At 34.1% G+C, this 13,977-nt stretch overlaps 1 protein-coding gene across 1 annotated transcript in view; it reads left to right on the top strand.

The window, feature by feature from the left end:
• DYNC2H1 (dynein cytoplasmic 2 heavy chain 1) overlaps window positions 1-13,977 on the top strand; it is a 147,054-nt gene that overhangs the window by 57,462 nt on the left and 75,615 nt on the right. Inside the window, exons 62-69 of the mRNA XM_041487125.1 lie at window positions 64-162; window positions 1,276-1,399; window positions 4,232-4,395; window positions 5,138-5,257; window positions 7,992-8,126; window positions 8,876-9,019; window positions 10,640-10,729; window positions 12,653-12,718. Of these exons, the coding sequence (XP_041343059.1) occupies window positions 64-162; window positions 1,276-1,399; window positions 4,232-4,395; window positions 5,138-5,257; window positions 7,992-8,126; window positions 8,876-9,019; window positions 10,640-10,729; window positions 12,653-12,718 (942 nt within the window). The remainder of the gene's footprint in view (window positions 1-63; window positions 163-1,275; window positions 1,400-4,231; window positions 4,396-5,137; window positions 5,258-7,991; window positions 8,127-8,875; window positions 9,020-10,639; window positions 10,730-12,652; window positions 12,719-13,977) is intronic.

The raw sequence follows: 13,977 nt of genomic DNA, 5'->3' as shown, positions 1-13,977 counted from the left end.
AAGTATTCCAATTTTATACTTAAAATAGATTTTAGTAAATATATTTTTATTTTTTTTCCCTAGAGTAAAGTTTGCCCATTTTTGATAGACCCTTCTTTCCGGGCTACTGAATGGTTGAAGACACATTTGAAGGAATCACGTTTGGAAGTTATTAACCAACAGGTGCAGTATTTGCTCTTGGTCTTTTTTGTTTGAGCTTTCTCTATTCCAGATTTTACAGAGTAGCTTTTAAATGTTTGTGATAGAAATCACCAAAAATTACTTTATATTCTGTGAAACATACAGTTCTCCACAGAGTTTTAGACTATTTAAAATTGAAGGCTCAACATCTGGTATTATTTCTACAAGTTTGTCTCTTTGTGCTACTATCTCTGAGAATGTCATATTCCCTGCTAAGGGGAAGATAGAAGAGATTTTCCAATAAAGAGGTCTTTTGTATACTTGGTTGCAGTTCACTGGATTTCAGGAGTATATATACACTTAATTCCCTGTGATTGTTGTGTTGTATTATCTACAGTGAAAAGAGTAAATTTGATTTCAGTTTGAGATTAGGGTACCTGAAATTCATTGTCTACCTGTAACTGTTTAGTGAGGTGCAGCTCAATTGCACACACACAGGCAGGCTATTCAGAACTTATTGAACCCCACCTGGCCTCAAAATATTGCTTCAACAGCATGTAGATCTTTCCACAGATCCCTGCTGGCTCTGTGGCACCCTTGTAGATACTCTCTGATGGTAGTAGATAACATATCTTTGGGTAATTGATAGTTTGTCCTGCTAGCTGATTGGCCTGATTACCTTTTAGCCTCTGTTGCCTGTATTGTCCAGGAGCTCTATTGACTAATGGGATCATAAGCACCACATGCATGTTCAAACACCTGCTTTCAACAAAAGATTGCATGTAGACCTCTTAATAATGTAAATCCTGTGCTTGGTTCAGTTTTTAGACATAAAAAAAAAAAAAATTATATAAGAGACCTGGCCAGGACTTCCAGGTGCTCCTGGCAGACATGATAGTGAACCTGCTCTCTTCTGGTGCAGCACTTGAAGATCTAGGCATGTTAGATAGGTTTTCTTGATCAGTAGATCAAGTTTATTTAAACTAAACATTTGTGGCTAAATCCTGTAATAACTAATAACATGTAATAACATTTTCATCTATACTGCTGATTTTTAGATTTGGAGTATTTGTTGCAATGCCTTCCTTCTCATTCTGAAGTGTTTGCATTTTTCAAAAAAGCATGAATCAAAGGAATGTGTTTCTGTTTATCCAGGACACCAACTTCCTAACTGCTCTTGAGCTGGCAGTGAGATTTGGGAAGACACTTATTATACAGGAAGTGGATGGAGTGGAACCTGTACTTTACCCATTGCTAAGAAAAGATCTTATTGCTCAAGGTAAATCACCAAGATCTTTCCAAATGCTTGCTCAAAACTTTTGTAGTTTAGATCTATTTATATAAAACTTGATTTTTCTGAAAACATAATACTGTGTAGTTTTTTTCCTCTGTAGTATTAACCTGTTACTAACACTTCAGAGTGTGAAATATGTTGGAGATATGTTCTTATTTAGTAAGTGGAAAAATATTGGAAAGTGTTAAATTGAAAGTTATTTAAAAGTAAATTAAAAGTATTAAATTGAGGTTACAAAAATGTGTTTTTATAGACTCTTAAAAATTTAAATTTTAAGTTGATTTCCAGTGATGATTTCAAAGACATAGTTTTAATTGGAAACTTGGGCCTTAAGTAAACCAGAAGTTGCACAACTGTTAGTGCATTTAGAAATCAAAGGTTTAGAATGTTGGTGCTCCTGCTTCTTTTGCATTTCTCTGAACTTAAAGAAGACACACGCATCTGTTCCTGACGTACCCTTGGAATGGGATGATCATAAAGATCAGCAAAATGGTGGAATTTTGTGAAAGGAGTCCCTTAACCATTGCAAGAAAAGTGAAAAATCACAATGTTTAAGTTTTGCAATATAATATCTCTGTTTTGGAGAGATAATGTGTTCTACCTAACTGTTTGTGTAACTGCTTTGGACTTAGCTGCTTCAAATAAATTTTTTTTTAATATGAAAAATTGTGATAAAAGTTTAGCAAAAATAAATTGTAATTATGCAAGTATCTCAGCATAAATTTTGTTGAATTATGTTACATATTTTGAAATTATATCAAGGGAATATGGTGAATTAAAAAGTACAGCAAAGTGTGTTTTAAGTGCTTTCTAAATTACAGTAACTAAAATAGATTTGCATTATCCTTTGTAATTGTATTTCTGCCTCAAGTGGTCATTCCTCAGCATGTACCATGTAATTTACTGTATGAACTTTGGGTACTAAAAATAGCTCAAGACTCTTTTTTTGCTGTCATTTCATCTACTATTGAGATTTAATGGTGTGTGAGGTAGCAGTCTTCTAATGTAAGTACATGCTAAAAATAAATGCAAATACCATAGGATTCGTATATACATTTATCACCAATATAAGAAAGATCTGTTTAGAAAAAAGAATGTTATTTTAAATCAGTCTTCCATTACAGATGCACTTGCTTGTTTATTCTCATTGAAAGAATAGAACCAAAGTAGTGATTTCAGGGGTCTGTGGAGGGTTAGGTAGAACACTGTAACAATTTTTTTTTGCCCCTCTATCTTTTCCCGAATTTTGGAGAGCTAATGAGATACAGTATGAAAGATGACTGTGTCTGCAGAACTGTGGAGAAAGCAGATTAAATTCAAATATACTAATTTATTCAGGAAAATTGCTCATAACACTTAGACATCCTCTTTTGCTTTTTAATGAGCTATGTTAATGCCAGGTCTGCGCGGGTCCAAACTAAAGAGCTGTTGTTGGAAAAGGAAGAATGGGTCACTATTTGAATCTTTTCCATCATTTTATAAGCAAGCATGAACTCCTTCTTTTTATCAAAATGTGGGTGTGAGGACCTGTCTGCATTATTTTGCTTGTGATGACTGTGCATCTCTTCATTACTTTGAATGAAATGTTAAGAAAAAAATATGAATCTATATACTGCAGTAAATTTGTCTTCGTACAGCTTCCATTTTCTGTTTGACGTTTTTACAACATAGTCTTAAAATTTGTTCTGATTTTTGGGATAGAAGGAAAATTGGTATGTGATTTTCATCTCTACCAGTGTTTTAGCAAGAGATTTATATTTCTGATCTTGCCCCAGTGCTAAAAATAGAGAAGCACCTAAGTTTGCCATCCTGGAAAGTTTTCCAGAATGGAAGTTTTCACTTTTCAACCTATAATGCTGTTCTTTGTTTTTCAGTATCAGGAGTCAGAATCTTACTCTAATCATGTAATTTCTGAGTCTGTTCTTTTATAACCCTGCTGGAATGGAAACCTGTTATGGAAGAGGGATGGAGGGGGCTGAACAAGTAGTTTTATTCTGTAACAGGCATATTGAGAAATATTAGGAGTATAAACAGACTGAAACCATGACATCAGTTATATAATAAATAATTTGTTTCTTTCATAATATGGTTATATTAAATATATTTATAATAATACAATATGGGATATTTCTTGGTGGAATATTTTTCTTTCATTCTGTTATCTAGATATTCCATCATTTTTGGTTCCATTGACTTGCTCTATAACAGTTATCGTAGAAAATAGTATCTTAATAGAATTATGATTATACAGCAACACCAACCTTCTACAAATAAATATAACAGATCCAGAGATTAAATCTAATGGGTTTGGATGAGGAAATATTGAACCATCCTAGTTAGTATATAATTATGGCTAGTATAGACTGGTAGACCAATGTTTAAAGGTAAAGAAATATGTTTAAATGTTGACAAAATTCTTACACATAAGAGGTCATCTTCTGTGGTGTTCTGTCTCCTATTCACAGTCTGTTAGTATTAACAAAACGTTGTTAGTATTACTCTTACTTCAAATGCATTTTTGTCCTGGATGCTTTGTGTTCTGGGTAAGGATAATTAAACTACTCACGTGTATTAAATATTCTTGTTATGTAATTTACTATATTAGTGCTATATTATTCATTTTCTGTCTCTTAACAATGCAGGTTAGGATGTGTTCTTTAAATTTTTTGAATTTGTATTTTTTTCCAATCAATTTATAAATACATATTGTAAAATATATTTAGATCCATTGATTATAAAGAATTACACAAATACCATTGTTTTCCGATAATTACAGAATGTTCCAGAGTGAGTATAATATCTGCTTGTTGTTTACAGGACCCCGTTACGCCATACAAATAGGTGAAAAAATGGTAGATTATAATGAAGAATTCCGTCTTTTTCTGTCAACAAGGAACCCAAATCCCTTCATTCCACCTGATGCTTCTTCTATTGTTACGGAAGTAAACTTTACCACAACAGCAAGTGGCTTAAGAGGACAGGTAGGCTTTAGAATAAAACCAGTGTATGTATAGTGAACATGCATAGCTGCATCCAGCACCTGGAATAAGCCCTATGGTGCAGTTCGTGTTAATGGTTATGGAGGTATTTTCAAGCTCACGAATATAAACAGTAAAATTTTTATGTACTTTGGAACCAAGGAGTGAGTCTAGTAGAGAAAATGAAAATGTTCTCATTGACTTCAATTGCAGCAGATTAATTACTAAGCCTTTGCTTTCTGTTCAAGATGCATTTATGGTACCATGAAAGCATTTCTGTTATAGCTCTCCAGTGTCCTACTTCGAGAATAATGCTGGTATCATCAAGGTACTTTGTGTACAGAAAAAATGTAGTGAAACCAAAATACTGTATATTTTATTTCCTTTAAAATGCTAGAAGCTGTTGAGGTTTTCTCTACAAAATCTAGGAATCAAAATGTAACATACAAATGGAAGAAGCAAAAAAAGAAGAGATATCAATTAAGGGAAGAAAATCCCCTCCTTATTTGTTATGAAACAAGTTTTTCTACACTAACAAGTGGCTTAGAATGGGATGTAGATAAGATGTTGGTAAGTAAGGTATAGTTCAAAATGTGAAGCGTAGATAACCATATCGATTTCCTCCTTCCTCTGGAGGTATAGAATTGGCATCATGCAATGTATCCATGAAACATGACCCCTCTTGAAGTGGAAATGCAGGAAAAAAACCATCATCATCATTTTTGTTTTCTCTCTTTGTTTTTAGCTTTTGGCTTTAACAATTCAGCATGAGAAGCCCGATTTGGAAGAGCAGAAGACAAAGCTGTTGCAACAGGAAGAAGATAAGAAGATACAATTAGCTAAACTGGAGGATTCTCTTTTGGAGGTAAAACAAATTTACCTCTTTAATATGTGTTAGACCAATAAGATGATAATCACATTATTGTGTGTTTGAATGAAGATGCTGGAAGTGTTGAAATAATGAGTTGTCAGGATTTTTGATTAGAAAAAATAAAGGCATTATTTGCCTAGACCTGTGGAAGAGAAGAGTGGAGTAGATAAGAAAGTACATCTGTTATGAAACTGTAGTATTTCAATATATTAAGCACTTTCATAGTTAAATTTATGAATTTGGTGAGATAAATTTAGGCTAATTTAGGTTGATTAGAAATTTCAGTAATTTTAACATACCAAGAAGCGAAATCTTTGTTAAAAATTATATTATTTCATTTTGAAATTATGAGTTTTAAAAAAAGCCACACTTTTAAGCCTGTGAATCATATCAAATGACTCTTTCTACAGCTGAGAAGTGATCCTGTGTTATGAAAAAATCCCACTACAAAATGGAAAGATTACTGATAGAGACATTTAAAATTTTAAACCTCTGCAATTGTTTACTATTAGCAATGAACTGTAATATTCTTTACAGTTAACATTCCCTATCTTGCATTTAAAATTAATGTTCTCAATTTTCTGTTAATCTTTTTATTTTATTGAAAGTACTTATGCTCAGAAACAGATATTCATCTGTATAAAAAAAGGTAGCTTCCAAGGAAGGACTGTTTTATTTTTTGTTTATTTCTAACCATGGATTCCACATAAATTGTACTTCATACTTGTAAGAATGGATCCTCGAATGCTGTCTTTTTGAAAGGTCAGAGGTGCAGGGAGATTACCTGGTGCCCTAAACCCCTCAGTCCTTAGCGAAGTCACAGAACTTTGCAGTACTGAGTGCAATGGGTTAGCAAATAATAATAGTTTTTGCAGATTAGACTGGCCATTTATTACACTGGCCCACAAGAGAGCTGGAGAGGGGCTTGTTACAAGGACTTGCAGTGACAGGACAAGGGAGGAATGGCTTTTCAACTGCAAGAAGGTAGGTTTAGTTTAGATGTTACATGGAAATTCTCTGCTGGGAGGGTGGTAGGCACCAGTTCCTCTGGGAACCTCTGGGAACAGGTTTCCCAGAGAATTTGGAGATGCCTCATCCCTGGGAGTTTTCAAGGCCAGTTTGGATGGAGCTTTGAGCAACCTTATGTAGTGAGTGGCATCCCTGCCCATGGCAGGGGGTTTGGAACTAGATGGTCCCATTCAACCCAAACCATTTTATCATTCTCTTCTATGATTCTGTGATTAATAGCTCAGTTTTAGAATTTTGTATATAATTATTTTATGTGATTTGAATTTTTACATTTACTGTCCCTATTGAACTCCCTATTAATTCTCAAATACTAAGGTCAGCTCTTTCTTAAAACTGTGATGGAGCAGATTTCTCCTACAGGAAGAGGGAAACTTGCTCTCTAATAAAATTCCATATCCAGATTTTACCATTTTAACACCTTATTGTCTACCAGAAGCGGAGGGTTCAGAGATGCAACAAAACAAATTTCACTTTAGAACACACTTTTAATGGGATCTTGGAACTCAAAAATCTTTTTCATTTGTCCGATCTGAATTATCAAGTACAAAACTTTAGGAAATTGATGCCTAAGATATCTGCAACAAAAAGCATCTGAGTAGTAACAGCAAGGCTGAGTTCAGTTTTGGAATTCTTGTTAGCAAGTAATCCTGAAATCAGGATACTCTTTGATCCTGAAGAAAGAAACCTAAGGCTCAGTGGAAACTGGTAGGTGGACTTTGTTAACAAAGAAGTCAGTGTTGATGAGATCTAGTGGAATTTAAGTTAATCGTAGGGCAACATTTCCATTTTATCGGAAGTACTGTACTGATTTCCTTCTAAAAACCTCAGAGTAAAGACATGGGTGCTGTCTCACAGCTCACAGTATGATTCCTAATGGATGAATTGGACTATCTGGAAAAGCAGGTGATCTTGTCCTAAACTTGTTTCAGGGAGAGAAGTAAGTGCATCCTACTACTCCAACTGGTGAATCTGTGCCTCCAAATATTCTAAAATGATGTCCCACAGATGGTTGCTCAGAACTGATTTGACTAACAAGCAGACAGTTTTCAAAACAAATATCTTGATGTGTATTTACTGGAAGTTATTAAAAAACCGTAGGTATAAGTGAACTATTCAAGCTTTTCCCACTTCTTAGAAGTGAGATTAATTGCTTTATCACTTTATTTAATGAGGAGAACTCAGAAAAAATGTGGTGCAATCTCAAGGATTTTAAAGTGATCTTTGATTCTGAAACTTAAATTGTTGTAATGTGAATATTCATCTCAGTTGGAGATGAGAGTTTTATGAGAACTGGAATGCTTTTGAAGGAAAATGAATTCTTGAATGAGTACAGGAAGTTTTTACAAATAGCCAACTTCAGGTTAAATGAGAAATTAAACACAAGAAAGAAATACCCTCATCTGTATTTACCATGGGAATATTAGTGCCAAAGACTCTCATCATAGAAATCATTCTCAAAAGCCTGCTGATAACCTATGTTTCAGAATATGGCAGTCTGGATTTTTGGAATATGTTCTTGAGCTGTATTTTCCATATTTCTTTAAAAAATGTCTCAGTTTTTGGAGTAACCACCAGTTTTCTAGAGCTCTTGAAATGCATTCAATATTCAGAAATACGTACAGATCAGAAAGATAGCTTCCAAAATGGTTACTTTATGGGATTTTTATAAAATGTAACATAGATTAATTTCTTTTTCCAGACACTTGCCACATCACAAGGCAATATACTAGAAAATAAGGATCTGATTGAGTCTTTGAATCAAACTAAAGCAAGTAGTGCACTCATCCAAGAATCACTGGCTGAATCTTTCAGACTTCAGAGCTTCCTTGATAAGGTAAAAGAATATTTTAATATTTTAAGTACTGGTTTTCCCCTACTAAAAATAATTAATCTTTTATCTAGATTTGATACATATATCCATGGGGTTATAGGATGAGTAACATATTATGTTAGTTCTTTTTGGGTAAAATATATTTTCGATATGCAAGTACGTGCAGTATTTTCAGTAACTAAAATGCTTTGTTTTGTATATGCTGAGTAGTTACACAATTTGAAGTCTGCCAGATTGAATTAAAGGAATTTTGACAAGCAATGGGTTTTGACTTTATTTTTGCTGTCCACTATTGCAAACGTTATAGTTCATATGGGTGTTTTTGCTTAATATGCCCCTTGCTATTGGGAAAGTTTAGATCATTGCTGATGCTATTCATCTGACATCCTGTTTTTGTGGCAGATTGCAGAGTTTTCTTCTGTGTTCTATTTGTTTAGTTTAAACTTTACCATTGAATTTTGGGAAAGTGGTGGAAAAGACCTTAATGCCCTAGGGAATAATTTCTAATGCGTTCTTCATAATTTGAAGGATTTTTTGATAAAAATATTTTTCTTCCAGTTTTGAAATCTCAATACAGTGTTGAAGCCTGAAGTGCTGATCCCTCAGTTTGAAGGCTGGGAAAGGATTTGGTTTTTTAAATCAGTGGGAGTCATAGGAATATTTTCTCAGTGGGCTGAGCAAATGTTTATCCAGTAATCAGTAGGTGGCAGTAATGCACCTGGCTTTTTTATGTGTGTTGTTTTTCTCCACAGGAGAGGGATGCCTATCTCCCTTTGGCTGAGAGCGCTAGCAAGATGTACTTCATTATCTCTGACTTGTCCAAAATTAATAATATGTACCGCTTTAGTTTGGCGGCGTTCCTGCGGCTTTTCCAAAGGGCTCTGCAAAGCGAGCAGGTATTTGCTCTTCTCCTGAAGCTGCTAATGCTGCAGGAGAGTCCATCTGCTTTGATCCTTAGAATTTATTAGTCACTCTGGACATTTAAAAAAAAAACAAAATAACCTAGAAAAACTGATGATGAAGTGTATAATAAATAGTGATGCTGACCTGTTGTGCTTTAGATGTTCAGAATACAGGTACATGGACTTCTAAATTATGTTGTATATAAATCACAGAATTTCTCTACCACCTGAAAGCAAAGTCACTCTTTGTGATTTCAGGCTTGTTCTTTGTCTACGGAGATTTAGGAAAACAAAGGCTGATTATAAGTTTACTGAAGGCTTTATTTAAATAAATTAATAATCTAAAATGCTAATAAGGCTAATTTTATCAACAAGGGGTAGAATAAGAAAATACCTCTATTTCTACATGGTTCATTTACCCGAAGGAAGGTAATAATTCTATCTACATTTTTTACAGTTTGTAAGCATGCCTGCAGCCTATCCTGTTTAAAATGTATTTTTTATTCTTTTGTATTCTTAGGCCAGTATATTCTTATTGAAGCAAAGAATGGATTTATCCATTGTCACCTCACTCCTTAGATCAAAATACCCATGCTGAGTAATAGTGCATTTTCTTTTTATTAAGCATCTCCAAAATTCTTCGTATTTCTCTTTGTTTTTACTTAGAAAGTCATTCACCAGCCTTTCATCGTATTTCCTTTGGATTCCCCTTTGTTCTGGCATCTGTGATTACAACTCTCCTTCACCTCCAGTCATTACTAGGAACACAGTTCTGACTACGTGAACTGGCCCTCTTTGAAGTTCCTATTACTTCTTTTCCACAACATAGTGTTTTATCTTCTTGTTCTTACTCTCACACTCCTTCATAATTTTCTTTTCCTGCCTATAATGTTACCTGTTTAAAGCTCAGCTTCTGGTTTTGCCTTCGTTGCTTGCCTTTTTTCCTTCCCCTCCATCCAATTTTTCATGCCACAAAATCTATTAGACATGGGAAAGGTATTAGACAAATCAAGAGCACAACTGCCCTTCTTAAACTCATCTCTCTCAAAATTCCAGCATGGTAGAAAGGAAGTCATACTACCTCTAACACACTCCCTAACCCCAGTCCCTTTCTTCTTTTGTCCTGCCTTTCAAATTTTTCCCTGTTAGAATTAGTCTTTCAATCTATGAGCTTTGAAGGACAGTGTACACTTACTATTTTCTACAATGTTCCTTCCAGTTGAGCCAAATGTGACCAGAAGTTTAATAACTATACTTAAGATCAACATACTTGTTTAGTAGTGTTAAATATAGTAATTCAGTTAATAAGCAATTTTTATCAAGTGAAAATGATGAGATTTTAATGATATTGATGTTAGGAGAAGGAAATATACTCTCATTCTCAATGTATTTCTCACTATACACAAAGTTATATCATGTTCATAGTCAAAATATTCAATGCCAAAATATTATTTTCGTAATACTTCTACATGAATATCCCATTTAATCACTGATAGTTGCAGATGAATTTAATATGGTTTTAGAACTAGTGTCGTGTAAAGTCCGGATTATTTGTGTTATTTTGCTGCAATTTACTTCCACAGGAATTTTTGAAATCTGAAATTTCTTTTTTAGGATTCAGGTAATACTGAGGAAAGAATCAAGTTGCTTATTGGCTCATTGAAACATACAGTGTATGAATATGTTTGTCGTTGTTTGTTTAAGGTAAGATTGTATTTTTTCTGGCTGTTATACTGTGCACTGGGTTTGAAAGTTTTCTTTCAGCAGCTCACACTTGCTCTATTTCAAGTAAGCAGTATTGTGTAATAGATGCAAAATATTATACTATCAGTAATTAACATGCTAAATGCAGACTTAAAATCAGTGTATGACCAAATTAATATTGCTGATGCACCTTTCTCCACAGAGCTCTACCTCTCTGCCTCATTCTGGCTTCAGAGTCAGTCATGGGCTTTGCAGTTCATTTTCCATTTGCTTTTATTCATTGCATTCCTAAATATAAGGTTTTGTGTGATTATTTGGCAGTTTTTTGTATTTTCATTTGTTTTTTATAAAAAAGAAACAAGTGGGTTTCTTAGGTTGATGTTTGGACTTGGTTATCTTAAAGCTCTCTTCCAACCTAGATGATTCTATGTTTCTAAAAGTCCTACATTGTGATATTCGCCTTTTTATTTTCATGGCCTGTCTCAAAGATCTACCTGCCACTTTGTTTGTTTCTGTTTGCTCCTTGTTCTTTCTCTAAAAAATGTTCTCAGTGTACTTCTTCTTTATTTCAGTCAGGTGTCTTTTCACTTCTTACTTTCTTACTGAAAACCTAGGGGAGCTATGCCTTTAATTTTCAGTTTTAATTTTTACTTACACATGAAAGTGTCATAACAAGAGGTGTTTGTCTCACAGTATCAGGCTGAAGAAAGCACAGTAGATCTGCATATATGGTTTGAGCAGTAAAAATCATGCAAGTCTGTAGTTTGGTCTGTGAGAATGGAGAGATGTTGAAAATTGTACACCACCTCCTACCCCTGTCCCCCAATCTAGCAATGTTGTATTGAGGGTATTGAGGGGTAGCATTTCTTTCTAAGGGGTTTTGTTTATCAAAGCCCAGGTGGATTCTCATGAAATAGTCTCATAATAATTAATGTTTGTCTTTGAATCATAAGTATGTGAAGCCATCCACTAAATTATTACACCTTGTGAATGTGGAAGGCAGCACTTTTTATATGTAAGAAAAGAGTAGAGAGTTCAAATGCAAGGCAGAGAAGAGATTTCTAGTAGGAAAGATTTTAAGTGTAATCAGACTGGAGCTTAGAAAATACTGATAATGTGCTAACTGTGCGGCTTCAAACTAATGGTTCCTCCAGTTTACTATTGTGTTCTAATAGTGGAGAGCACAAATAAACTCTTCACATCATCCACAATTCACTGCTAATTCTTTCTTTTATCCATGAAAATTTGTAAAGACAGCTGTGACACTGAGGCTTTACTAGTGTCTTCATAAATGCTATAGCTGATACGACTTCATACCCTTTGAAGCATGTTGGAATCAAGAAGAAGGATTTTGTCTGTCTGTGAATATTATTTATGTGCACATAGCCTTCATTAATGCTGCTAAATGCCGTGGTGCCAAGAATTTTACCTGAGCACTTGAACTGGTCCATCTTTCCTCTCTAATTTGCCAAAGCCGGTTTGGTCTAGGCTACTTTAGTGTTCTAAATAATTCCCGTTCAAATTTTGGACACTAGATCATCCAGGGAGCATCCTAATATGCAGTTGTGATATGGATTTGCTTGCAGACCTTGTCTGAGAAGATGAAAAAGTTAAATGGTGTGGTTTCTTCTCAATGTCATATGATGTTAATATTTATCAATAAACTGAGGACTTCAGTGCCTTGCAAAACTTGATTCTAATTCCTAGTAGGGGCCTCTTTACCCTTCACTTCACAGCCCACTTTGAGTTAGTTTTTGTGTCTAACTTGCAAAGGGATGTAGCAAATTTGCATTAGGATATATGTCACTAAGTCAATACTGTGGAATTGGAGGTGTTTTTTAAAAGAAATGTTACTTATAAAAAAGAACCAGAAATAGAACTTTTCCTGAGTATATAAATACACTTTTACTGCTTTTATTTCAGGCTGATCAGCTGATGTTTGCACTACATTTTGTACGAGGAATGCACCCTGAGCTTTTTCAAGAGAATGTAAGTGCTAAAGAAGAAAATGCCCAAGTATTTTACTCAAACTTAATACGAAGAATAAATAAGTAGATAAAAAGTTTTTGTCAGTAAGTGTAGGACTTAGTTGTAGTTGTCTGTAGTGTAGTCAGATTAGTCCTATAAAGTCTGCCTGCAGTGAAACAGTATGCGTAATTGACCTAATACAATTGCTTAAACGTGGCTGATTATCCTGAGTCAAGACACATTTAATTATCTAAAGTACCTCCACGAAATGGAGAGACAAAACTATGGCTTTCTGTACTAGAAGCTGGAGACCAGAAGGGACATCAAATGGTAGTAGATGTCAGTCCAATAGAGGAGAGTCCATTATAGAGGTAAAAATCAGATAATATATTTGAAGGAAGTAAACGTGAATATGTGAAATTATTGAAAATTGATTATATGAAATATGTGAGCTTATGGTACAAGGTTCAAAAAATCTTTGGAGTCCTCAGATGAAGGAGTTGTTTCATGGTAAACATATGGATTGACAAAGTGAAATCCCAGTTTTTCAGCAATGATGTGGCCTCATAAAAATAACTCATCTTCTTAGCAGAAGTATATCCTGGCTGCTCTTTATTATCCAAAGATTGCTATTTGATATTTATTATTTGATTTGAGCTTCTGAAAATATCTTGCTTTATCTTTCTTGAGTTTCTAAAGTCATGAAGTCAGCAACCTGCAAAGAGTTTTCTGACTAAATTAAATCCTGGCTTCTTAAGTGTTTGTAAAATACAGCCTTAAGTGTTGGTTTCTGTTGTTTAGCATGCATTTCCATCAGCTATTATAGCTCTTACACAGCTTAATGTAGGTTATATATATTGCATATTTCCACAGTATCTGAATACTCAAGAGAGAAAACAGGCAAATAGTATCAATAATTTTTTTATTTCTCTGAAAGGTAAAAGTTATTTTCGTTAAATTGTTAAGAGAAGAGTGCTTGTACAAAATATTTAGTGAAAAAAATGAAGCTGAAGTGGTTATTCTTTTACAATTATTTCTTCTAAAGCTTTTAATGTGATGAGACTAAGAATTGCTTAATATGCTGCTAAAGAATTTAGTATTCTAAGTCCCTGTCCCAAAAGAATTGAACCTTCTGCACTGAAATATTTTTTTGCATAGCAATATGGAATTTATAGTACAAGTTTAACAATATACTATAGAATGCCTTGGTTCTCAGTAGGGACATTCTCTTTCTGAATCAATATGTATAGATTTTTCTGAGGTAGTTTTATATTCCCTGT

The sequence above is a fragment of the Pyrgilauda ruficollis genome, unplaced genomic scaffold (genome assembly GCF_017590135.1).
Source record: "Pyrgilauda ruficollis isolate IOZ18807 unplaced genomic scaffold, ASM1759013v1 scaffold8, whole genome shotgun sequence".
NCBI classification, from domain to species: domain Eukaryota; kingdom Metazoa; phylum Chordata; class Aves; order Passeriformes; family Passeridae; genus Pyrgilauda; species Pyrgilauda ruficollis.
Note: the sequence above shows the minus strand (reverse complement) of the source record. Positions and strands in the feature narration are given on the sequence as shown.